Source organism: Telopea speciosissima, chromosome 8 (assembly GCF_018873765.1).
Source record: "Telopea speciosissima isolate NSW1024214 ecotype Mountain lineage chromosome 8, Tspe_v1, whole genome shotgun sequence".
In the NCBI taxonomy this organism is placed as follows: domain Eukaryota; kingdom Viridiplantae; phylum Streptophyta; class Magnoliopsida; order Proteales; family Proteaceae; genus Telopea; species Telopea speciosissima.
This window is the reverse complement of record NC_057923.1, coordinates 14,952,368-14,979,849: the sequence shown is the minus strand read 5'-3', so window position 1 is coordinate 14,979,849 and position 27,482 is coordinate 14,952,368. Positions and strand designations below refer to the sequence as shown.

The 27,482-nt window shown below is 40.9% G+C and overlaps 1 protein-coding gene and 1 pseudogene across 2 annotated transcripts; one reads left to right on the top strand and one right to left on the bottom strand.

The window, feature by feature from the left end:
* Positions 1-1,090: 1,090 nt before the first annotated feature.
* Positions 1,091-4,045, bottom strand: LOC122672065 (annotated as a pseudogene).
* Positions 4,046-4,359: 314 nt separating this feature from the next.
* Positions 4,360-11,983, top strand: LOC122671874 (probable xyloglucan 6-xylosyltransferase 5). Of its 2 annotated transcripts, none has more exons than XM_043869338.1 (2): positions 4,360-4,368; positions 10,367-11,983. In XM_043869338.1, exon 2 carries the CDS (start codon positions 10,377-10,379, stop codon positions 11,730-11,732), a length of 1,356 nt encoding a protein of 451 aa, XP_043725273.1. In that variant the 5' UTR covers positions 4,360-4,368; positions 10,367-10,376; the 3' UTR covers positions 11,733-11,983. The 2 variants fall into 2 exon arrangements, with proteins under 2 accessions (XP_043725273.1, XP_043725271.1); XM_043869336.1 differs by having other exon boundaries at positions 10,355-11,983.
* The last annotated feature ends 15,499 nt before the right edge of the window (positions 11,984-27,482 follow it).

Here is a 27,482-nt window from a genome sequence, read left to right as displayed (position 1 = left end):
TTTTTTTCCTTCAATTAAACATTTGGATAAGCATATTTTTACTAACTAAGGTTCTATTTTATGGGCAAGAGATCGGTGTCTGGTTGTAGCGTCTGCACGAGCGTCAAAGCCAATGAAAGTGCACACAAGGGCATCAACATAGATGTCATTTTTTATTTCATGGAGAGAAGGGGCATGGCGGTACTTTTGTGTGCTCGTATGCCTGGGTGCAGGAGCCATGCGACTAGGTAATGGTTCTTTTTCCCCTATTTTATTTATGGGAGAAAGAGCTATGAAAAGCAAGTGGCCCCTGCACCCAGAAACATAGGGGAACGAAATGATCTCCTTACCCCCATGAAAGGTGGAAATCCATCCCACTTGATTTTTCTATGCATGTTACCATTGGCCTCCGCACTAGCACTGAAGCCATGTTGACTTTCAGGGACCCCTCTCCCTTTATTGAATTTATTTTTATTTTGGAAGGGGATTGTTGCCAGGTTGCATGGTCTTGCATCAATGCAGGGGCCAATGAGAGCACACGCTGGGGGCATCCAACATAGATGGGATTTTTCCTTTTTCACGGAGGCAGATAGTCATTTCTCCCTTCATGTATCTAGGCACATGCGACCTAGCAACCTTCTTTTTTCCCTTTTATGTTTTTTTTGACGGGGATCGCTACTAGGTTGTGTAGCCCTTGCACCGGCACTAGGCCAATGAGCATGCACGCAAGGGCATCTAATAGGGGCGGGATTTTTTATTTCATGGGGGGACGGGCAATCATTTCTCCCTTCATGTGTCTAGCGCAGGTGCCACATAGCCTGGCAACCTTCTTTTTTTCATTTTTTAGGGGGATCTACACAATAGCAGTGTGTAATATAATATCCCATAATGTCACCTTATTGATTGTCAGATGGGATGGGAGGCATCTCAATTGTTCGTTGCCCTTGCCCTACTTCCCCGTAATACACCAATGTTGCATCATCAGTCTACTATGCACCTTTGCAACCCACGTCATTTCTTGAATCTCCTTCATGCATTCCTCTTCATATATTCCTAGCTTCTATAATCGACTTTGAAGAAGCAATTAGCGCTTCGTAGTTTGAGAAACGACTCAAAATTGATTGGCTGAGTTCTAGTTCACAATCATGATCTCTCTGATCTTCGTTGGAGTCGCTCTATCTAGGAATACCCTTTACTTGAGGGAAGAGCTTGTAATCCTTGAGACCCAAATAACTATTCGTTAGAGAGTTAAGATCCTATGTGTAGACACCTCATATTTCCCTCATAGGTTTCCGGTGACAACGATTAGCACTCTTTAAGGCATAGAGCCAATATATCTACAGATGTAGCGTAAGTGTGCAATTCTCGACTTAGTCAACAGATCGTTCACCTACAATACTCCTGAGATGGAAAACCCTGCAAACCTTTGGCAGAGCCAAAACCAAAGCCCCAAAACACTCTAAACCGCCCATGGAAGGACTAACCCATACCCAGTCCTCCTTGGAACTAGCCTAGCCTAGTACAACACCAACCCAGATACCTTTAAAAACCCTATCAACACTTAAACATGGAGCCAACATCCGAAGGCCCCAAGTCGACATCGACCCTACCTTTTATCTCCAATCGACATCCAGACCTTGTCTCACCAACACTGAACATTGTTCCATTGATGTCGACAATTGTTCATTGACAACAGCTCGATGTTGACCTACCTACTCCTCGATAACGACTCAACCTTACTTCAATGTTGTTTCTGTGCAAATCTGAGACACCCAAACTTGTCATATTTAACTCCGATTTCACTTCCTTTCTCGACCAAGCTCACATTTGGCAACTTACATGTGTATTTTCGCTCTCTTAGGCCCCAAAAACCCTACTTTTGGCAACAAACAATTTGCCCACATTCCATTGGCCATAATTTTGACCAAACACCCACCGTCGATGCAAAGACAACCATTATGATGCTTCACCAACGGTCCAGATCAAACCTATGATTCAAGCATGAATTTGAAAGTGCATGCACCTCTCTACAATTATAAGTACAACCTCTCTCACTTTGAGGAGGGTCCCTACTCAATTCATTGAGTCCCCTTTTAGTCCTTGAATTTTAGTTCTTAGTCCATAGCTTAGAAACACCAACACTTGATGGTTTTTGCTTGCTGTGATGAGGTACTGTCCAAGGGAGATCAAGAGTAACCTATATCAAAGGTGAATTGTGTCTCTAAACACTACACTCCTGAGTCACAAAAAGGAAGCCTCCACCTTTCATCATACAAGTCTCTTCTTACTAAGTAACACATTACCTTTTGATCTACTTTCACCAGATCTATCATCTTTCTTCTCATTTTTATTTTGCATCTCCACTTGATGCGTGATCCCATCTCTTTGAATGGTGATCACACACAACTCATCTTTGTTGTCTCATTGATCTCTAAAGTATGATCTTAATCCCCCATAGATTAAGACTCCACTTATTTTCTCTCATTGTAATATGTTTGTTGTACTTTCTCATTTTTATGCCATGCCTAAATGCTCTTCAAGTGTTATCTTCTTCTCTTAAGTATTTTGCACCACGTTTTCTACTATACCCATGTCTGTAAACCTCCCTTCTCATCAATCATTTTTATTAGTGTCTTGAAATCATAAAAAATCACAAAGAGGGAAGTGTATGTGGACATCGATTCTACCAGGCCTTAAGATGGTGGGGCCGATGTTCTATTTACCAGTCATGGTGAACATCATCCCCTGCTCTGCCCATGTCACGAGAGTATCCAATCCTTAAAGTTCAGAACATTGAACATGTTAACCATAGTCGATTTCTCACTAACAATCGATCAAGATCCTTAATGGCAATAACCGAATAATTGATCTACTCGTAGTTTGTTAGAGAAACATATTCAAATCAAAATCATTAAATACTTTGTAGAGATCAATGTCGTACACGTTGTAATAGAGGCCCGTAGTCATGGTGCCCATGAAGTTCAATTTACCAATGCTTGAAGGCCCATATAGTATGTAGATCCACTTCTAGATGTGGTCAAGCCGATAGTAGTACTATTGAGATTTGAGAAACGACATGAGATCAAACCTTACCTTGTTCGTTGAGGGTGGACGGGGTGGGTGGACCACATGGATTTTCGTCATTCATTGTCATTGTTATGCTCTGTTTTGGCATTTGTGTAGAGTTTGATTATAACTCCCCAACCCCACACCAAGCCACAATATCGTCTACTTTGGCGTGAACCCCTCACGGTTTTAAAACACATCATGACCTTGGAGGAGTGTTTGGGGTTATCAACTAGCCAGTCTCTTCCCCCTAGCCAATGTGGGACTAAAGAGCTTGCCCCACTCAATGCCTCTCCCGTTTCTTGCCCAACCTTTGGGGGTCAACGGATTTGGGTTGTTTCTTGGTGTGACATTGACCTCCTCATTCCTCTATTGAATCTCGTCAGTGATAGAGTTGACGTGTTGCAGGTAATGATGGGACGCTTGTCTCTCTTTTTGATCTACCAGATGAACATCCGGAAAATTTTGGTTCAACAAGCTGCTCATTTAGGTTCTTCCAAGAGACTCTCACCCCAATGAATGCAGCTAGAGGAGGACAGTGGCGAGAGAGAGAGATGCAAGGAAGTTTTTTCCTCTAAAAAAAATGTGACAAGTTTCCCTGATATGTACTAAACTATACAACTTACCTAGTTTACACCATAGTTGAAAAACCAGTTTTTTTTACTTGACTCGCCTTTCTCAAAATCTGGTGACTCGGATGATTCGAAACGAGTCACTCTCTTCATTTTATAATATAGATCTGCATATGAATCATGATCATTATAAACAAAATTTGTAGTACTTGGTTTGAAAAAAACCAGAATATCATGCATGTAGTTTTTGGAAGAAGAAAAAAATTAATGATAGAAGAGGAGAAGACTTCTCTTCACCCAACATCTACATGGAATCTTGGAGACCAAAGTCCCGTCACTTAAAAGTCCAAACCCACATTAGTACTAACCCCAAAGCCCCTCAAAATAAGTAATTTGACAGTGTTCAAAGCAGAACCCCCAATCCCCATTTATATCCATTCTACCATTTGTGTTTGTAGGTTTCTTGCTGCGCCATTGCTTCGTAGCTTTAAATAGGAAGCAAGACAGAAGCAAGGAATGGCAACAATCAAGCTTTCATCCATTACAACAGAAAATCCAAGGACACTATTACATTCCTGCCCCTCCTAATGAGAAACAAAGATGCATGGAGCTTCAGAAGATCATTGCAATCATGAGCCAAAGCCCATATCAAAGTTGAAATCATAAACCGGAGTGCAAATCAGAGTTGGAATCACAACTCACGAGGTAGAGTTGAAGTAGCAGCAACAACAACCGTGGAGAGAAGAGAGAGGTGGAACTTGGAAGGTTTTGCTATGAGGACGGAGTGAGGGGGAGGTGGAATGTTGTCCTACAAAGGTGGTGACCAGATCGGAAAGGGGGGGGGGGGAAGAGAGTTAACCAGACTCGACTGGTTCTCCTGTGACTCGGAAAAACCTCCGAGTCAAGGGAAAATCAGTGTCTCGGTTTTTTTTTTTGGTGAATCAGTGTCTCGGTTCGAGTCTACAGAACTTTTGAGCAGGTTTTCAATTTTTTTTACTCAACTTGGCTGATTCGATCGAATCAAAGCCTAGTTTTTCAAGTATGGTTTACACACATAAACCCTAAATTTAACCCAATAAAATTAAAAAGAGGAACACAACGCTACCTAATTGTATGGCCTGCTTGGTTCCTGACACCGAAGTGTGCAAAAGTACAACAATATCCTGATGGAAAGGCGGAAATCTCATCTAGGTGATATTTTTGTGAAAACTTCCATTGGCCAGCATGTGCGTACAGACTCTAGAGGCCCAGATAGCGCGACATGAAACTTAGAAAAAGCCTCAGTATAATTTCTAAGGAAATAAAAAAAAAGACACCCCCATCCCAACCACCATGATTTTAGGAATTGGTATTGATCGATACCTATCTAAAATCGATCCAGATCATCCTGTATCAGACAGATTTACCTCTGATTTTTAACAAAACTCATTTTTTATCCTTTTTTTTTCCGTCTTAGTCCATATCGATCCACCAATATGGGATCGCTCCAGAATCAATATCATCGATCACTAATATCAATACAGATCAGGCGATTCCGATAATCCGACACCATTCCCTAAAACCGTGGTCCCTAGAAGGGAGCAGCTTGGTAACGTAACACTAACAAATGGCTATAGATTGACATGGATTGTCATCGTCCATGCTTCTTGCGGGCCCAAAAGCCCAATTCTTCGTACTGATCCCACAGAAGTACTTGCTTCATGTGGAATTGCCCAACCCCCTGTGATTACAGTTTGATTGGCATAATTAGTGTGGCGTTCACAATGGGTGAAGCAGCTGCACACTTATGTAATATCAGTTTTGTTCAATAACTGGGTTGAGTTTGGGCCGGTTCAGATGGGCTGATTAGGCTGGGCCCACATATGAACGATTTACTTTCGTTTTTTTTATATGGGAAAAAAGAACGTATAAAAGTCCTCTGTCCCAAGGTGTGTGATGCGCATCCTGTGGCACAGCAGAGATGAAGTGTGCCAGCATGGCACACATCGTCTCTGCTGGAGTTGGGTTCACATTCTCGTTCGTGAACTTACAAGAATAGGTTCCAACCATCCAGATGCCATCCACATGGTGGGACCCACACATAGTGGATGCCATCTGGATGGTTGGAACCCATTCTCGTACACCCAGTAGCCCACCTCCCTCTGTTGTGTCGTAGGATGTGCACGGCACACCTTGTAGTATGACAGAGGATCTAGATTAAAAAAGAACGCTACTTGGTCTCGTCCAGGCTCTAGAGGCCCAAGCACTAGGGCTGCAACAGAATCAGGTTGGACCCGATTTTTTAAAACCCCAACCCAACCATGAGTCCCCTTAGCTAGGCTCAAGCCCAGCTCGGCCCATCCTTGACTCAGGATCAGAAAATCCAACACTCACCCGCCCTTAGGGCCGAGCCAAGCAGACACTAATTGGCCCTGACCACAAGGGGAAGGGAGATGTAGGGGTTTGGCCAGGCTGAAGAAAAGAAGAGCAAGAAAAAAGATAGGGTCGGGCTAGGCTAGGCTGAGCTAAGCTCAGTTCGGGGCCTCAACTCTAGCTCTACCCAACCCAGCATTGACTTAGGGCAAGTAATTTTCAGCCCTGCTCCATCCTTAGGACAGTGTATCTCAACCTAGACCCCGTTCGGGTTGAGGGCGGGCTCGCACGGTCAGGCCAAACTTGCATCCTCACCACAGCGTTCTCTCGCCCATTTTATATATATATATCCTTCTTATTCACCCATTATCTATATTCTTTTCCTTGATTTTCGGCGGCTAAAATGCAAGTCAAGTCTCCCTCCGGTCACTCCGCGCAGCTACAATACGTGGAAAACGATTGAAGAATATCAAATAGTAGATAGATCTACTTTATAATTAAACCACTTCCAAGAAACTGCCTAAAAAGATCTTAGCGTGTTCAGATTTCATTACTTCAGACATTAGGGTTTTGGGTTCACTTCAGTCAACTACTATCAATAAATTACAATTAATTAAGAATCCCAAGTTAAAAATTCTATGAAAAATAAGAGTGTCAAGGTGGTGCGACACCCTCACATGTGCTCAAATGTGTTATAATACCCCATGACAGATCCACAAGGAAAAATTCAATTATAAAAAATAAAGACATTTAATGAGAGATGGAATTAGGATCTACTCTTGGCTGGTCTCTTTCGACATTATATTTGGAATAAGGTTAGTGGAAATTTTAACTTAAGGGAGAGGGTTGAGTATGTCGTCGGCCTTCAATAAATTAGTGGTATACATCAATTATAGGGCTCGACATAAAAAGACAAGAGGGTATTTTCCGAAAGGGAAGGATAGAGAATGACACATGTTGGGCACCCTAATGGTGTGTCCAGTCTTTTCTCTTAACTTAATTACCAAGTTTAATGGAGTATGACCATTGATTGAATGAGATTGTCACCTTTCTTGTGTAGAACAATAACACATGGCACTCAAGAGTTGGGACTTCATTTCAAAACCTATTTTGATACTACTCTGTCGTTTTTCAATAATAGGAGGACAACTGTTTCATACTTCCATTTTTTCTTTCTTTGGTTTGGTAGATTCATATTTCCATCTTACTCTTGGTTCTGTTATATGGGAGAGGATTAGGCATGTCATCAGTTTTTGGTAAACTAACGGTACATATCAATCACAGGACTGGACACAGGAGAGTAAGAAAGTCTTTTTCAAAAGGAAAGGAAAAAAGAAGACACACGCTAGACACCCCGTGTACATGGTGGTTATATGGGTGACATAAGCTCTCAAATTTGACATAAAGCCAATTCAATTCATTTCCCATATATCAAGTGGTCAAGATGATTGGATGATTAATAGTCCACATGGTTAAACAAATAACTATGTTTGAGTTGACTACATTTTTACAAATCTCAGTTTTCAATTTACTCCATAATTTTACTAATTTTTACAGTTTATACAAAGAGGAGAATGTACTATTTTTAGCTAGTTTGGTGGTCTGTTTGACCATGGAATATTGAGTGTTCAGACATAATACATGCCAAATGGCAAATAATTACTTGACCAAAAAAAAAAATTGGCAAATCAATTAGAGTCTGAATTTTATGTAAAGTCCCATGGTACTCCACTACTTGCATAAAATTTAATAACTATCTCTCAATTTTAAACCTAATCAAAGTTGGCATAACAGCATAAAGCTTTGAAGTTTCACTAATAACTATCTCTCAAGTTTTTGCTATGACCCAAGGATAACTCAGACAATATTCATTCCTATCCAATGGTTGGATTTGACCAATCACCCTCCATGTTGTACCTTAGGTGCTCCATTCATTGAGGTTCCATGGATGGATTTACCATAGGAAATTTTAGCTAAAAATTGGCAAAAAGGTGGTAGAACTGCTTTTTTGCTAGGCTTGGCACAATAATCTATTCGATTTGTACTTTGTTATTCCTGATGTAGAAGGTTTCAATTGTACTAAAAGTTAAATCCATATCGGATTAATTATGTGTCAAATTTAGTGGTCCATCTCTTTCATATGGTCTATTTGTATCATATTATTTTCTTTATATTTTCAATTTGAATCATCTATTGCCGAGCTGTTTGGCAGGACCGTGCTGTCTAGACACGACAAGACGTGTAATGACCGCCTTACCCTTACCCAAACACCTTGTCCGAGTGAAGGTAAAATGATCATTACGCACCTCACCATGTCTGGGCAACACAATCCTGCCAGACAGCTCGAGTAGAGGATCTAGATCCTTATATTTTATCTGTCAATGTATTTTGTTGTTACATTTGACTTTTTATTTTTGGAGGGTGTCAGAATTGGAGGAAATAAAAATCCTTTTGACTTTCACTTTCTTATCCACACGAAACTCTGATTGAACTAAAATCGAACATTAGATGATCTCAAATGACAACAAATGGGTGGGTCATTGTGCTTGTGTTGGTCACTAATCACTAAAATAAGATTATTGGGAAAGTTTTTCAAGGCTGGTTGGCTTGGAGAGGATTTCTAAGCGGGCCACCAAATTTTTACATGTGGAAGCGTGATCTGGAAATCCTAACCATTGTATATCATGGGAGTGATCTTGATATTTTTTAGACAAATCCAATCAAATAACCTCACGTGTATTGACATATGTCCCCTTCTATATCTATGCATGTCTATTGATACTCTTGTCTAATAGATTTTGGATCCGTCTTCTCTCTAGGGAGTTCAGTGCTCAGAGGGCATTCAAGGGTTGGATTGTGCCACTCACATCTCGATGCACACCTAGGGATGTGTGCAATACAATCCAATGGTTAGATGCCACCAAGGCATGCTGGGCTCCCTGGAGAGGAGCTCAATCCCTAGATCTCTCCTATTTGTCAATGTTCTGTATTGATATTGTGCAAACTCCATTTGAATTGAAACTTGACACGTGAATAAGGAATTTTAAATCTACCTCTCACAAAATTACAACCCTCTCTGACCTGCCACATTGTAAAACCAAGGTATGAATATGTACAAAAAGACAAATAAATATTAAATTCAAAAAATCAATTCTTATTAATTATTCAATGAGAATGATTACATGTAAATGATGACACAATTTTTTTTTTTGGTAGGGAAGGGGGGGGTGGATGTTGGATGACAATTGTTATTTGTGAAGTTCCTTGCTGTACTTGCACATTGATGAGGTCATCCCCAGCTCTCTCCCTTCTCCCTCTCTTAAGCTGTAGCCCCTGTGGCATTGTATTGATCTTCTCGCCCTCCACTGTGTCTAGGCTTGGCTTGTCACCCCACCCCCCCCCCCCCAAAAGAACAGTTTTTTTAATAATAATAATAATAATAATAATAATGTTACATGATCACGTGACCCCTACATTAACAAGGGGGTCAATGGAAATGCATGTAGGGACATTAGTTAAGGAAAATTTTAATTTTATAGAAAATGGGATGATCATTTCAGGGGGGATGTGTCTGGACGCAAGATGCAAATGATCAAGCAAAATTATTTTTTCCATAATAAGCATAAAAAATGAAAAAGAAAAAAGAAGACTAGCAAGTCGTGTGGCCCCTTTGCCAACACGGAAAATTATTTTCTCTATTTCCAGCTTGGTCCATTTCCCCAAGTCCCTCTAATAGGGGAGGGTGGATCCTACCCGGAAAGTATGCTAGTGCAGGAGGTAGGGTGATCATTTCTAACCCCTATTAGAGGAACTTGAGGAAATAGAACAGATAATGATCTTGTCAATACGGGACTAATGAAAGTGTGCATATACATCCATACAACAAGGATGGTGGACCAGTGCTGGTGGAGGGGTTTCACGACCACGTAGAGATTTGTTGCCAATAATTGAAAAATGGGAGAGAGAACTCCAATCTTACGCGTTAACCCCAAAATCTGGTGGTAACTTCTAATCCCTTACACGGATAGAAGAAAATTAAAACAACCTAAGAATCCGGATACATCACGGAGATGCCATTGCCAGTCAATCTCCAGAAATAATTTTTTTTAACCTTTTTTTCTTACTTTGTTTAAACTGTAATGTGCCACAGAAGAATGAAAATGTAAACTTAACGTGTCGTAGTCGGTGTTCTCTTACACCGGTGTCTCCTCTCCTTCCCTGTCTCGCAGCCCCACTAACATAGCTCTTCCCTCTTCCCTCCTCCCTCCCTTGTCTTTTAACAGTTCTGAACTAGATGAACCATCAACCCATCCTATTTAGGGTTTTTCTGTGTCTCTCCCATCTCTAAACTGCATCTTTGCCTCACACATGCTTTGACCATAAAGAGAGAAACCAAGAGAGACAGAGATGGGTCAAGATAGCCCCGCAACTCAGAAGAGAAGCGGAGCTGCTGCCGGTTCCCTTCCCACTACCACCACCACCACCAGACGTACATCTTCGGGCTTCTCTCGTGGTCGGCAGATCCAAAAGACCTTCAACAACCTTAAGATCACCATCCTCTGTGGCTTCGTTACTATTCTTGTCCTCCGTGGTACCATCGGAGTCGGCAACCTCGGCGGCGCCGACGCCGAGGCTGAGAATCAGAACCTCATCGCGGAGACCAACCGTATCCTTGCAGAGATCCGTTCCGACAGCGATCCTATCGACCCATCTGACCCAGAGCCTGAGTTCAACCCCAATGTCACCTACTCTCTAGGCCCCAAGATCTCCGATTGGGACGAACAGCGTAAGATCTGGCTCCAAAGCAATCCCCAATTCCCCAATTATGTCAATGATAAGGCTCGAATCTTGCTCGTTACGGGGTCTCCTCCCAACCCTTGTGACAATGCAATTGGGGACCATTATCTCCTCAAGTCTACCAAGAACAAGATCGATTACTGCCGAATCCATGGCATTGAGATCATTTACAATATGGCCCATCTCGATAAGGAACTCGCTGGTTACTGGGCGAAGCTGCCCTTGATTCGACGCCTCATGCTGTCTCACCCGGAGGTGGAGTGGATCTGGTGGATGGATAGTGATGCCCTCTTCACGGATATGGTGTTTGAGCTTCCTCTGTCCAAGTACCAGAAGTATAATATGGTCATCCATGGTTACCCGGATTTGCTGTTCGAACAGAAATCATGGGTCGCCTTGAACACCGGCAGCTTTCTTTTTCGGAATTGCCAGTGGTCTTTGGATCTGCTCGACGTTTGGGCTCCCATGGGTCCCAAAGGTCCAGTTAGGGATGAAGCAGGGAAGATCTTGACTGCTAACTTGAAAGGTCGGCCGGCGTTTGAGGCCGACGATCAGTCTGCTTTGATCTACCTTCTGATCTCCCAGAAACAGTGGATGGATAAGGTCTTCATCGAGAATTCTTTCTACTTACATGGCTACTGGGCTGGTCTAGTGGACAGATATGAGGAGATGATGGAGAAGTATCACCCTGGATTGGGTGATGAGAGATGGCCATTTGTGACCCATTTTGTGGGTTGCAAGCCCTGTGGGAGCTATGGTGATTATCCAGTGGAGAGGTGCTTGAAAAGCATGGAGAGAGCCTTTAATTTTGCAGATAACCAGATTCTCAAGTTATACGGGTTTAGGCACAGGGGCTTGTTGAGTCCCAAGATCAAGAGGATCAGGAACGAGACAGCCACTCCTTTGGAGTTTGTAGATCAATTTGATATTCGACGTCCAGTTCATACCGATCCAAAGGGCACATGAAAAAACGTTCTTCTCTGTTCCATAAATCGAAAGTTAAATGTATCTTCAGTTAAATGCAGGTCTCAGGTCTCAAACTTGATTACATTTGAAAGTTAGTGTTTTTGTTTGTTTTTGTTTCTACGAATAGTTGCATACTGCTTTGCAAAGCACAACAGTATTTTCTTTTATTTTTGTTCTATTCATGATTTTCTCCTGGACACTCTGAGAAGAAATACTGTTAATTCATTTACATCATCAATACTTGTTTTGGAGATCGTATATTGGGTGTATCTCTCCATCCTTCCTCTTTTCTTTATTTTGGTTTCATCTACTCCAGAACCCATTGTTTGACATTTGAACAAGAAAGAAAAGAGCTAAGAATCGGCAATGTTTATTAATCCTGTTATTGGACATATTCTAATTTGAAGTTTCTGTGCATTGACCACCACACTATTTTTGCTGAACATGCAATCTTGCCTTGAAGATTGATTTCCCAAAGTCTTGTGTTTATCATTTTATTGGTGATGATTTGATAATGTTTCTGAAACTACACCTTAAACAAAGACATTGTTCAAGGATAAAGATTGTCTTTTCCCTAGGTATTAGTTTTAACAGGAAAGCAATGTTAAGAAGATTAGTATTAATGTCTGTGTTTTTTAATTTATCAAATCCCAATCAAGCAAATAAGCACAAATCTATGCTGTCATATCTGTCAGGGTTTCATCTTTGTGTGGTTATTCATACAGTAATGAAAAGATTGTGCCAGCACTCTTTGCTAGTAATGTGACACCAGACCTGGGATTCAAACTCTTCTTCACCTGCAGGCTCACCTCCAAGAAAGAACAGTTCCAGATCTGAGTCTTGATATTGGGGACATACTAGATTGATTGTTCTTGCCACAGTTTACTCTTAATTTGTCCAAATTTCAGCACTCAGTGGTGCCCAATTTTTTTATTTTTTGGATTGGTTGCCAATGGTTTCTTCTGCTGTCTCTGTTCATGTGGCCAGTCCTTGTAAGGTAGTCCACTGTGCTCTGATTCAATTCATGAAGAGCAGGGCCAGGGTGCAGCTCCCTTATGCAGTCTTTAACTTGTCTTTGGATTCTCATTAGTCCAGGCAATAGCACAAGCAACCACTTTAATGTCAGCCGGATGGAAGCCCAAACATGGTATACTATCACACTTATTTACTGTGGGAAGGAAGTTCTGTGATTGCTAAGCATTGTAGGCTCGAATCCTCACCTGTTGTTACTTGATAGGCCAGGCCCGAAACTCATAATTAGTGAAAATCATGTTCCTGTTTTTTTGTTTGACCAAGAAATTTAACTTTTTTTAATATAATTTTTGGGTTTCAGCAAGTATGAATAGTGAGGGGGGGGGAACTGAGGATCAAGGAAGGACCACTTGCAATAAATTAAGAAGGGTTTGAAAAAGAGGAAAAGACGAGGAACAATCGTGCTCTTTCTAAACTCAATACTACAAAATACTCTCTGAATCCTTTGAGGTTACAGATAGTAGTTTTGTAGTATGAGATTAGAAAGTGCTTCAGCTCCAGTAGCCAGACAAATTGGGCAAAAATGGTGTCTTGATTCTGGAGGGGAGTCATATGGGTGATGTTATACATTTTTCCTTGTTTGTTAGCCTTTGTGATTGAGGCTATTGTATCATTATATTTTTTTTTCCCCTCAATTAGTAAAGGATGGCCTTAATAAAATAAAGCAGATAATTAAAAGAGGAGGAAAAAGAAACATTTGTGTCTAACAAGGAGAAGAAACAGAAGATGTTGATTAGGAGGGTTGACATCAAGAGGAAAAGGTTGTGGGAATTCTGTTCCTCCTTTCTACAAGCTGATTGCCAGTTGTAGCATTCCAAGCACTGCCTGTGTGCATCCTCGAAGGAGTAGTTTGGTTTTCTGTCCACTTAACATTTCATTTCGAAAGTAGGCAAAGGAATGCTTTAAGATGGTTGTATATTCAGGTCTGTCGAGAGTAGAGACTGCATATAACAAGCTAAGGGTGTCAATCTGAACCGTAACCGTATATCGAAATCGAAACCGAAACCGCCATTGTAAAACTGTACCAAATCGTACCGTTGCAAAATTGGTATGGTTCGGTATGGTCAAACGGTATTGACCACGGTACGGCACGGTAACGATTTTTACGGTCATACCGTCGGTATATACCGAAACCGTACCGTTTTGGGGTGTAAACATGTAAAAATGAAACTGTACCGTTTTCGTACCATATGCATACCATTTTTGTATCATATATATACCATTTATAAAAATCACATTTATACCGTTTTTTGTACCGTACATATACCATTTTTATACTGTATCAAAATCGTATCATATATATACCATTTTCATACCGTACCGTAGCGATACGGTTGCGGTATTGAAAATAGGGTTCTTAAACGGTACGGTACGGTATCGGTATTGGGTACCTATTTTTTGTACCATACCGAAACCGTACCGTATTACCAAAGCCGTACCATTTGACAAGCCTATAACAAGCAACAAAAAGAAAACAACATCTCAAAAAAGGGAAAAGGCCTCTGTTGAACATGGCCTAGGTTTTCTAAAACCCGGTCTTGATGCACACCTAGACTATCATAAGGGAAAAGATTTTCTAAAGTGGGGTGGGGTGGGGTGGGGTGGAGGTGGGAGGGGAGAGGCTATGCTAGCTAGGGTTGTAACAAGGTTGGGTTGGATCGGGCTTTTTAAACCACAGCCCAATCTTGAGTCCCCTTAGTTTGGCCTGAGCCCGGCCAGACCCTAACTCAAAGCCTGAAAATCCAACCTTGATCCACCCTCAGGGTCGGGCCTGACTGATCCTGATTGGCCTTGATCAGAAAGAAGAAGAAGCATATAGATGGTACCAAATTAAGACTTTCCCACATGACAGTGAACTGAAAGTACCACTAACAATAATTTAAGGAAACCAAATCTCAAAGTAAACCAAACTTATACAATCCATAACCAAAAACATCTAATAATGACCATTTAGAATCTCTACTAGACTGGATTATGATGCATTCCTCTAATCATATTGAGACTCTGTTTTAATTGTAGAATAAAGGATTAGGCAATACGATTGTTATTGTTGTCTAATTAAAACATGACTATAGTATGAATATTAATCTAATACATTTTCACATTAATTAATTAAAAAAATGGCAACGCAACTAGTTAAATTCATGCTTGACGTATAAGAGCATACCTGTAACTCTGTAAGAGTATATTTTGCAAAATTTCGTTAACCTCTACTTGACAAGAAAGAAGTCTTTTCTGAAATTTCACATCTTTACACATAAATAGGAGGATGGAAGCAATTGCACAGATCTTACTTGATTGTTCAAATGTATATTCAGCTAATGTATTATTTTTAGTTATCGATGATCCCATCAAGTCCAACACACGATTTAAAAGTTTAACACTTCAATCAAAGAAGAAGAAGGGTCGGGCTGGGCTGGGCTGGGCCGGGCTTGCTCAACCCAAGGCCTAAACCTTGGCCCGGCCTGACCCTACTCAAGGTAAAAAATTCCTAGCCCTGACCCACCCTTAGGGCCAGGGTATCTCAGCCCAAGCCCTTTTCAGGCTTAAGGTGGGCTCGGCCATCTCTCTCTCTCTCTCTCTCTCTCTCTCTCTCTCTCTCTCTCTCTATTAATGAACCTCAAATTGCCCCCAGATTGGTGGGTTCTCGACACGCCAACATAGAACTCCTTCACAATTAATACAAAAAAAGGGACCTAATGAAATAAAGGTGTCAATTAATTACCGAAACCGATCATTTAAAATTGAACCAAAACAAATTGGCTTGGTTTCAAAATCTAGAATCTTTTCTCGATTCAGTTTGGTTTCAAGGCTGAAACTGTTGGTTCAAACTGAACCGAACCAAATTACATAGATGTCTTTTGATGCTTTAATTAATGTGGATGATAAGTTCTATTCCTTTTTAGCATTTAGAAAAAATGTTGGATGGCTTATGACCCTAAAAAGGAGATTTTTGTTGGTAAAGATGTAAAAGTTGGTCCAAACCAAATACAAATCAGGTCAAAACTAAATAATGAACCGAGTATAGAACCAAATAAAAAACTGAATCAAAACTCAACCAAGCCAATTTGGTTCTAGTTTGGGAAACAAGCTCCTATTCGATTATGTTTTCCACATGTTGTATCTTGAACCGAACCAAAACCAAATCAATTGACATCCTTAAAATGGTGTACATGATGTACAATTTACATGAGATGAAAGGAGAGAGAGAGAGAGAGAGAGAGCATTACAGAGAATTACCATTCCTTTTATTTTTTCTTTCTAAAGATAAAATATTCTCAGATGACATTGAACTTCAAATAATAGAAATACAACAAATGCTTATAACCTCTAAACAACATTAGTTTTGTAGCTCATTATTCCTCATTTCCAATGAATAAGCTGATTTTGCGGGCTCAGAGCTTCCAATTACAGTAGAGACTGCATAAACAAAGCCGGAAAATCCAAACCCACCATCCCCCTCCAAAAAAAAAAAAAACTCTCAAACCATAGAGGGGATCAGTTAGCCTTTTCTCAGTACAGGGACTGTGTGCTGGGCTGTTAATACTTCATTCATTTGAGCTATTTGTTCTGATATCCGACTAATGTTTAGCAGAGGAGAACATAAAATTTCAGTAACTAGAGAGGAGCCTATGCACTAAGAAATAGTGGAATAGAGAAGCTAACAACATAATTTCAAACTATATGCGTCATCAATGAAAAAATTTCACCAAGAAAGGCAAAAGCAAGGAGATATCCACTATGTATCTAAACACATATCAAAGCACATATATTCAGCCCTAGTAATAGTAGAAACATGCATCTTGCATGACCATGGGATCTTCCTCTTATTTCTCCCCCATGGCTTTTGATGTATCATTTTTTTTTATCTATGTTTCTCCCCCTCCCGGTTTTGCTGTATCCTTGTTATGGTTAGGTGTTTCTTTCCCCCCACCCTCCCATTTGATGTTTCCCTCTTTTTGGTTAGTTATTTCTCTCCCTCCCTGTCTTTTGAAGTATCATCCTTTTTATGCTTGTTTTATATTTTTTGTTTGGGATCTGCCCCTTTGTTGGGAAAAAATCACACTTCCCTCTTTGATTGAATCTATGAGGAAACGATCGAACACAAGCAATGACAATATTCCAACAACAAATGTAAAGAATCACAACAACCACAATTACACAAAAGACTTTTATGTGGAAAAGTTCTCCAATACGAAGGATAAAAACCACGGGACCGTTCTCGGAGTCCACCCAAATCTTCACTATAATATTTTAGGTACAAAACCTAAATCCATCTAAGTACAAAACCTATTCTTAACACTCTTGAAGATGACATAACCCCACTTTCATTAACAATGGAATCCACAAGTATAAGTGAAGATAAAGCAACAAAATCAACTTCAACAAGTAAAGAAAAGAGAAGATCTCACCAAAAACGCAGGTCTGAAACTAACCCACGAAACCAGGTACAGAGTGCTCAAAACACGATCCAAACTGTTTAGAATGTAGAGCATGAAATCATGAATCTGCTGTCCAAATTTCAGCTCAATCAGACCATAGAAGACCTCAGATCACCGGTTTTATCGTAACACTACAGAACCCTTCTTACCTACGAAAATTTTGGTTTCTCTCTTTTTCTTGGTGTCGAGAGCCGCTACTTCTTTTTCCTCTTTTTTTGCTTTTGATTAAAGAGACTATGGAAAAGGGGAGCAACCATGGTAATTTACCAAGTTGCCCCCACAACTTAAAATCAAATGGGCTGGATAGGCTCGTAGGCCTGACAAATCTCCCCCTCCAGCCCAATAAGGGAGATGACCACAACAATTCCTCAAAAGGGATCCATGTCGGCTAGCCGCCGATAAACCCGAAGCTTCTCCATCGAAAGTGCCTTTGTCATCATGTCTAAACCATTATCATCGGTGTGTACTTTATCAAGCTCTAATAATTTAGATTTCAAAGTCTGTCGTATCCAATGATACCTCACATCGATGTGTTTCGACCTAGCATGTAATGTGGAATTCTTAACTACGTGTATAGCACTTTGGTTATCATAAAATAACACATACTTTTCTTGAATGAAACCAAGTTGTTGCACAAACTTTTTCATCCAAAACAACTCCTTACATGCTTCATTCGTTGCGATGAATTTTGTCTCTATGGTGGATAAAGCAACACATTTCTGTAGTCTTGACTGCCAAGCCACAGCTCCCCCTGTGAATGTGATCAAATAACATGAAGTAGATTTCCTAGTATCAGTATCCCTTGCCATGTTTGAATCAGTATACCCGATGAGGATTGGGTTCTCACTTCCAAAAGAAAGTTTCAAACTAGAAGTGCCTCAGAGATACCTTAAGATCCACTTCACTGCATTCCAATGCTCCCTACTTGGATTTGACATAAAATGACTAACTATGGCAACAACGTGAGCTATGTCTGGTCTTGTGCAACCATGCATATATCAAACTACCCACGACAGATGCATAAAGAACTCTTTCCATGTCTTCCATCTGTTTTTTTATTAGATGGACATTGTTTGCTACTAAGCTTAAAGTGTGTAGTAAGAGGAGTGCTCACAACTTTAGCTTTATCCATTTTAAACCTTTTAAATACTTTCTTAATGTACTTCTCTTCAGACAACCATAACTTCTTAGCCTTTTTATCACAACTGATTCTCATACCAAGAATTTGCTTAGCCATCCCCAAAGTCTTTCATGGCAAATGACTTGCTCAAATCTTGCCTTAACTTCTCAATCCTCAAAGCATTCTTACCAACTATAAGCATGTCATCTACATAAAGCAATAACATGATGTAGTCATCTTCTGAGGACTTGCACAAACACAAATGTTCAGAAGTAGTCTTCTTATAGGTGTGCTTCCCTATAAAAGATTCAAACTTTTTATACCACTGTCTCGGTGCTTGCTTTAAGTCATAAAAGCTCTTCTTTAACTTGCAAACATAGTTCTCTCTACCTTTCATGTTAAAACCCTCTGACTGCTCCATGTAAATTTCTTCCTTCAAGTCATCGTGAAGGAAAAAGGTCTTCACATCCATTTGCTCAATCTTAAGATCAAGGCTAGTTGCTAATCCCAAAATAACTCGGATTGAAGACATCTTGACAACTGACGAGAAGATCTCATCAAAATCAATCCCTTTTTTTTTTTACCAAAACCCTTGACGACCAATCTAGCTTTGTATTGAGGGCGTGACATATTCTCATCTTGCTTCAACTTGTAAATCCATCTATTCTTCAAAGCTCTCTTGCCCTTAGGCAATGCCACTAACTCAAAGGCGTAGTTATCATGCAAAGATTTCAGCTCATCTTGCATCGCATCAACCCATTCCTTCTTGTGCTCATCCTCTATTGCTTCTTCAAGACTTTCAGGCTCACCTCCATCAGTCAATAGAGCATACTCATCAACAGAGTATCTAGTGGAAGGATGCCAGTCTCTGGTAGACCTCCTTAAGGTAGTAGTTGGTGGAACTGTAGGTGCAGTATGTGGAACATCATAAATATCATCTGCCTGAGTATCACAATCATCTACACATGTTGATCATCCTGAGTCAAATCTTGAATCTGATCTTGTACATCATGCTGGATACTATTCCCAATCTGATCAAGTAATTGTCCTTGCAAATCGGTAAGTGGGACCGGATCAACATCAATCAACATATTTGTATCACAGGATATTGTCTTCTCCGCCTTTTCAATATCCATTATGGTCTAATCCTCAATAAATACAACATATCAACTCCTCACAATTTTCTTTTCAACTGGATCAGAAATTCTATAGCCAAACTTATCAGAACCATACCCAAGAAAGATGCATTATCGTGTCTTGACATCCAACTTGGACCTCTCATCTTTAGGGACATGAACAAAGACTTTGCACCCAAACACTCTTAAGTGATTATAGAAAACATCCTTGTCAAATCAAACTCCGTTTGGTAAATTACCATGCAAGCAACAATAGGAGATAAATTAATTACATATACCACAGTACTCAATGCCTCACTCCAAAAGGATTTTGGTAATTTTGCATTCGAAAGCAAACATCTAACTCCCTCAATCAATGTTTAATTCATCCTTTCTACTATGCCATTCAACTGAGGTGTCTTAGGAGGTGTCTTCTAATGTCGAATACTCTGCTGTCTGCAGTACTTATCAAATAATCCAATGTATTCACCACCATTGTTTGATCGAATACATTTAAACTTCTTCCATGTCCATCTTTTAACTGAAGCTTGAAACTGCTTGAATACATCCAACACTTGGTCTTTTGTCTTCAAGGCATAAACCCAAAGTTTCCTTGAATGGTCATCAATGAATGTCACAAAGTATGACACACCACCATATGTTCTTGGTTTGATTGGACCACAAACATCTGAATGTACCAATTCCAACAAATCTGATTTTCTAGAAGGAGGGTGACTGTGGAATGAAACTCTTCTCTGTTTTCTTGCCAAGCAATGTGCACACTTTTCTAGTTTTACACTCTTCACTTCAGAGAGTAAATTCTTCTTGGTCAATAAGCTCATTTCTTTCTCACTCATGTGTGGCTAAGTTGTTTGTGCCATAACTTCATAACTCAGTTGTATTTCCAACTTCCATGGTATTACAAGTATCCTTGGGAATTTTAGTATACATCAAATACAAAGAATACTCATTCTTTTCTGTAGCCACAACTAATAAGCCTTTAGTGAGTTGTCACAGTCCCTTATCAAATGTGTTGCAAAACCTTTCATCATCGAGTTTTTCAGCCGAGATCAAATTCAAACGAATGTTTGGTACATGCCTGACATCTCTAAGAACTAGTCTTGTTCGATTGTTGGTCCCTAAGGACACATCTCCCACACCTACAACTTTGGCTAAACCGTCATTGCCCATCTTCAATGTGCCAAACTCTTCGGGTGTATAGGTAGCAAAGAACTCTTTCTTTGAAGTGATATGAAGCGAATTCCACTATCAATAACCCAACTTGTCTCATTGCATGCAAAATTCACATTATCATCAAAACACACAATGCCAAACTCTTCGGGTGTATTTGTTCTCATTGTTGTTACTACTATTTTTCTTCTCTCTTTTCAGCTAGAAATAAATTTTCTTAATGTGTCCTATCTTACCATAATGATGACACTCAACATTTTTATGTCTGGACGACTTTGACTTGCTTCGGCTCTTGTTTCTATCTCTCGGGCCTCTACTTTGACTTATTCCTTTGCGTTCGGTAACCAATACTTCTGAGTTTGATGATGAACCCTGAGATTTTTTTCTCATCTCCTCATTCAACATACTACTTTTAGCAAAATCTATGGTGACAATACCATCAAGAGCTGAGTTACTCAACGACATCCGAAAAGTCTCCCAAGAGTCCGGTAGGGTACCAAACAACCAAAGTCCTTGTACCTCATCTTCAAATTTAATGTTCATGACTGAAAGCTGATCTACCACTCCTTGAAACTCACCATCCCTATATTTCAAACCCATCAATTGTTCTATCAAATATATTTTGTTGTTGTTGATTTTCCTTGCATACAACGATTCAAGCTTGCTCCAAAGGCTTTTGACATGTGATTTTTTGCTGATGTGATTCAAAACATTATCATTAAAAATTTATCGAATAAACCCGCATACTACTTTATGCTCAAGACTCCATTCGACATCGGTCATGTTGTCGGGCTTTATATCGCCAAACACTAGTAGATGCCAACGCTTCACATATAAATGGTCTTCCATTTTATCCTTCCAAATATTATAATTCTTTCCATTCACAATAATCATTCTGTTCAAATTCGGTTCCATTATTTAATTAAAACAAATATGCACCAAGCTTTGATACTAGTATGTTGGGAAAAAATCACACTTCCCTCTCTGATTGAACCTGTGAAGAAACGGTCGAATACAAGCAATGGTAATATTCCATCAACAAATGTAAAGAATCACAACAACCACAACTATACTAAAGATTTTTACGTGGAAAACTCCTCCAACATGAAAGATAAAAATCACGAGAATGTTTTCGGAGTCGACACAGATCTTCACCATAATATTTTAGGTACAAAACCTAAATCCATCTAGGTACAAAACCTATTCTTAACACTCTTGAAGAAGAAACAACCCCACTTCCATTAACAATGGAATCCACAAGTATAAGTAAAGATAAAACAACAAAATCAACTCCAACAAGTGAAGAAAAGAGAAGATCTCATAAAAAACGTAGGTCTAAAACTGACCCATGAAACCAGGAACAAAGTGCTCAAAACATGATCCAAACCATTCAGAATGTAGAGCATGAAAGTCACGAACCTACTGTCCAAATTTCAGCTCAATCAGACCACGGGCGACCTCAAATCGCCGGTTTGATTGTAACATTGTAGAACCCCTCTCACCTACGAAAATTCTGTTTTTTTCTCTTTTTCTTGGTGTCGAGAGCCGTTGCTTCTTTTTCCTCTTTTTTTGCTTTTGATTAAAGAGACTAGGGAAAAGGGGAGCAACCATTATAATTTTACCAAATTGCCCCCACAACTTAAAATAACTTCCTAAATGGGCTGGATAGGCCCACAGGCACACCCTTGTCTAACCTTCTCAGAGCTGATTTGGGAATAGTTTCGATACATGATAAGCTACGAGAAAATAGTTTGAGGTATATGACATGTTTAATCGAGGCCTTTGGATGCTCAAGTACGGAGGTTTGATTTGATTAAGATTGAAAAAACTACATGTGTCAGGGGCAGATCTAAAATGAGCTTAAGAGAAGAAGCGAGGAAAGACATTCCTAGCTTAGGCCTTGTATCAAGTATGACCTCAAATAAAGTTGATTGGAGGGCAAGGATCTATGTAGCCTACTCTATTTAGTTGAGATAAGGCTGAGTTGTTGTATGTTTTTCGTTTTCACCAAAATAAAAAAAAGCATATATACATGAACCCATGGACTTTTTTACATCCATTGCTCATGTTTACTTGAATCTATAACTAGCATGAAAGCACAAATATCTGATGGTTCCACGGGTTGTGTAAGAAATTACAACCTTAATATACTGCCCATTTATAGAGAACTGAAATACAGGATAGCCAACAAAGATGTTCCCCCATCTCCCCCACCTACTTAATTCTATTGAGATAAGCGTTCCCCCATCTTCTTGGCTAACCCTTGATAACTTTTCTTTCCCTGAAGAAATTTTTCTACATGACAAACTTACAACCAATTGAATGGGCTTCACATGAAAACAATTGCTTGAATCAGTTCTACCTAAGCCTGCCACCAAGAAGCGATGAGACTAGTCAAATCACCTACTCTTACAAGACTTGATTGAAAAGTACATTTTCATCTTTGCCAAAATCCTGTGTTAAACAATTAACAACTACCTATACCTAGCAACATCAAATTAACTTAAAGAAAACACATGTTAAGCTGGCAAAAGTTTGTGTGGAATTGTAAAGCTTGTTAAGAATATGTCTATTTAAAAGTTAAAATCCTATAACCATTACGTGCTTACTGATATTTTTTAAAATTTGTTTAGAAAATAAAGGGAGAGGTTAAGGGGATATATATGGGAATGTTCTGGCCTCAATTTTGGATGATAGCAGTACAAGGCGCTTCTTTGGGTGACACAGTCTCTTCCACCCAAAACATTGTCTCTTATAAGTGTGAACATGACTCAACCTCGGTCTCAGTAGGCTCAGTTGAGTTGGAAAAGTCTACATCTTACATTAGCTTAGAAGTGAACAATTTGAAGCTAGGTTCTCTAGGAACTCTCTTATCAGCATTTTCACGAATATGTGAAAGGTTGGAACTTCAACTGAAAAATGACAAACTACAGATTAACCATCTAAGTACTAGAATATAAATGTTTCTTTAAGGACACATCGGTGTATAGAGTCTTTCAGCACAGCACTACCTCCTATTTCGTGGAAAGGGGCTGTTTTCGGGCTTCGATTTCAGAGCGAGCATGGACTTCCTCGTCGTCCATGAATGCTAGAGAGCTCGTGATCAATGCCTCTTTGATTGGAATTTTTATCCTCTCAAGTGTGGTGCACTGCTAAGCGCACCTTACTTGTGCATTGTATTTTTATCCTCCCAAGTGCAGTGGCCACCGTTCGATGAACTTTGGAGGTGCAACGGGCAGTGCACTGTACTTGAGATGATGAAAATCCCTTCAGTTGAGCCCCCATGAGCGACGACAACTGCATGTTTTTTAATGGGGTGAGGGAGTCATTTTAAAGGAGAAGAGAAAGATAGACACATAGGGTGCTAGCATACAGTGGATCTTTATCCTCTCAAGTCTCAAGTCTCGTGCATCCGACGATGCATTAGGCAGTGCACCTTTAAAGTTCCTCCACTCAGTCTCATGGGCACCATCGAATGCTCAAGTGTAGTGCACTGCCCAATGCACCGCACTTGAGAGGATAAAAGTTCAGCATACGATATGCTGTTAGCATATCTAGCCTTTTCTGGGGAACCATTCTTTGCATCGGAGCGCAAGGACCACACATGTGCTGGCACATTGGGGGCGGAAATTCCACTATTCATGGGGCAGAGCGATCATTATTTTCTCCCCCCAATGGGTCTCTGCGTCCCATGCAGTTAGGCCGTTAGGGTTAGTGTCAATCAATAAGTTGTAAAAACTTCGTAAGCATATCTTTGATATAGAAATTGAAAGGATTTCATTTGAACAAGTTTCAACAAATCCTAACGGAAAATTTGTTGGAATTGATAAAAGCTTTTCGATAAAAAATGTATCACGCGCGAATCAATCATTCCTATGATTCTTGGATAGAAAGAAATCACAAAAGGTACGTTGCTATTTTATTGTTCTGGTACCCAATCTGATTGTAATATCATAAAGTAGAAATTGATCATTTTTTGTTTTGATATTCACTCTATAACAGAAGTTTAACTGACAGAATTTTGTTTTCCAGGATTGTTTTATCAATTTATTTCCATTTGTATATGTCGCAAATTTGAATTTGCTTTTCTTTATTTTTCCATTCATACACATTTCATACATTACATATCCGGAATTGGGTCAAATTTCATGTGATTCAGTGAGGTCAAGCCAGCGGCGGTGATCTCCTTCACCGAGGCCGACCTCGAAGGTATAAGTTTACCTCATGATGATGCTTTAGTGGTGCAGGTAGAAATTGCAAAGAGACCCGTCCACCGTGTATTGGTCGATACCGGCGCATCCGTGGACCTTATGTCACTAGACGCGTACCGACAATTTGGCTTCGACGATGAAGCGATCAAGCCAGAAGGCACCTCACTTCATGGGTTCTCGGGAGCGGCCGCGACCATCAAGGGCTTAATCGACCTGCTGGTCACAATTGGGTAAGCTCCATGCCAGGCGACAATCCAAGTCAAATTCATGGTAGTACGGTCGGTAGTGGCTTTCAACGCCATACTCGGCCGTCCTTCATTGACCGCTCTCCAAGCCATCATCTCCCCGACGCACTTGAAGATGAAGTTCCCCACCGAGAATGGTGTCGGCGAGGTCCGAGGCGACCAGAATAAGGCGCGGGAGTGCTATGCTACTTTTGTCAAGCAAAACAAAGGTAATGTCTGAGGAATGGCAATGTGCGTCGAACATCTCCCCGAGGATCAGCGGGATGAGCTTATCGAGAGGAGAGGACTACCGGTGGAAGACCTAACTCCATTTCTTCTCAATGAAGATGACCCAGCAAAAGTGATCCAGCTTGGATCATTACTGAATGAAGATCAAAGGAATCAGCTCGGAGCTTTCTTAAGGGCGAACACCGATGTCTTTGCCTGGTCGACTGCCGACATGACGGGCATACCCAGGCATATAGCTGAACACCAGCTCCATGTAGATCCAGGTCAAAAACCAATTCGGCAGAAGAGAAGGAACTACGCACTTGATCGACAAACCGCGATCAAAGAAGAGGTGGAGAAGCTTCGTCGATCAGGGTTCATCTGAGAAGAAAAATTCCCAACCTGGTTGGCTAACGTCGTCATGGTCCCTAAACCGAACGGGAAGTGGAGAATGTGTGTCGACTACACCGACCTCAATAAGGCTTGTCCAAAAGATGAGTACCCACTACCTCGAATCGACCTCTTGATCGACGCCATGGCAGGTCACGAGATGCTGAGTTTCATGGACGCGTATTTCGGCTACAACCAAATCATGTTGCATGAGGAGTACGAGTCATAGACTGCATTCCGAACTAACCAAGAAAATTTTTGCTACAAGGTCATGCCGTTCGGATTGAAAAACGTCGGAGCGACATACCAGCGGCTCGTGAACTATATATTCCACTAGCAGATCGGAAGAAACATGGAAGTCTACGTGGACGACATGTTGGTGAAAAGTTTGAAGGCCGAACACCACTTGGTCGACCTGGAAGAAGCCTTTGGCGTATTGAGGAAGAACCAAATGAAGCTGAACCCCGCCAAGTGTGTATTCGGTGTGACCTTGGGAAAGTTCCTCGGCTTCATGGTCTCTGTCAGAGGCATCGAAGCCAATCCGGTAAAAATCAGGGCCATCCAAGAGATGAGCCCTCCAAGGACGATCCGAGAAGTACAGAGGCTAAACGGACGAGTGGTGGCGTTGGCACGATTCATGTCGAGATCGGGTAACAAGTGTCCACCGTTCTTTAAGGCCCTCAAGAATATCCGAAACCCGAAGGACTTTATCTGGTTGGACGAATGTCAGGAAGCTTTTGAAGAGCTGAAGAAATATTTGGAGAACCCGCCTCTTCTCAGCCAACCCGAGCCAAAAGAGGAGCTTCAAGTTTACTTAGCCGCTACCCCTATAGCGGTCAGCGCGGTGTTGATTAGGGAAGAAAGTCGAACTCAAAGACCCATATATTACATCAGCCACATTCTTGTCGATGCCGAGACAAGATACTCCGGGTTTGAGAAAGTAGCATTCGCTCTTGTTACGGTCGCAAGGAAACTAAGGCCGTACTTCCAAGCTCATCCGATCACGGTACTGATCGACCAGCCACTCAAGAAGATATTGCACAAACCCGACGTTTCAGGATGGCTGATCACCTAGGCGGTTGAGCTGAGTGAATACGATATAAGCTATCGTCTGAGGAAGGCGATAAAAGGACAAGCCCTTGCCGACTTCATCGCCTAATGCACAGTGCCCGACCTTGAAGTCTGGGAAGAAAAGACAGTCAAAGAGGTCGGGGCTACGGCCGACCCGACTTGGACCATGAATGTTGATGGCTCAAGCAACTCTGGAGGAAGAGGGGCCGGCCTGATACTGGTGAGCCCCGAAGGGTTTCTGATCCAATATGCCCTGCGGTTCAAGTTTCCCGCCTCGAACAACGAGGCCGAGTATGAAGCCCTCCTAGCCGGACTTCGAGTCAGCAAAGCAATGGGCGTAAAGCGGTTGAAGGTGCGAGGAGACTCCCAACTCGTGGTCAACCAGGTCAATGGAGACTATGAGGCGAAAGACGAAAGGATGGTAGCTTACCTGAGCCGAGCACGAGATCTGATTTCCGAACTTGACACTTTGAGATGACTCGAATACCGAGAAAAGAGAACGCCATGGCGGACTCCTTATCAAAGTTGGCCGAGGCCGACCTCCAATATCTGAGCCGATCAGTATACATAGAAATCTTGGAGAAGCCCTCCTTACAAGAAGAAAGCGTAAAGCACATTGAAGAGGACGGGCCGACCTGGTTGGACCCCATTGTCAACTACTTGGAGAATGCCTTGCTCCAGGAGAACCAAGACGAAGTAAGAAAGGTCAAGATCCGAGCTGCCAAG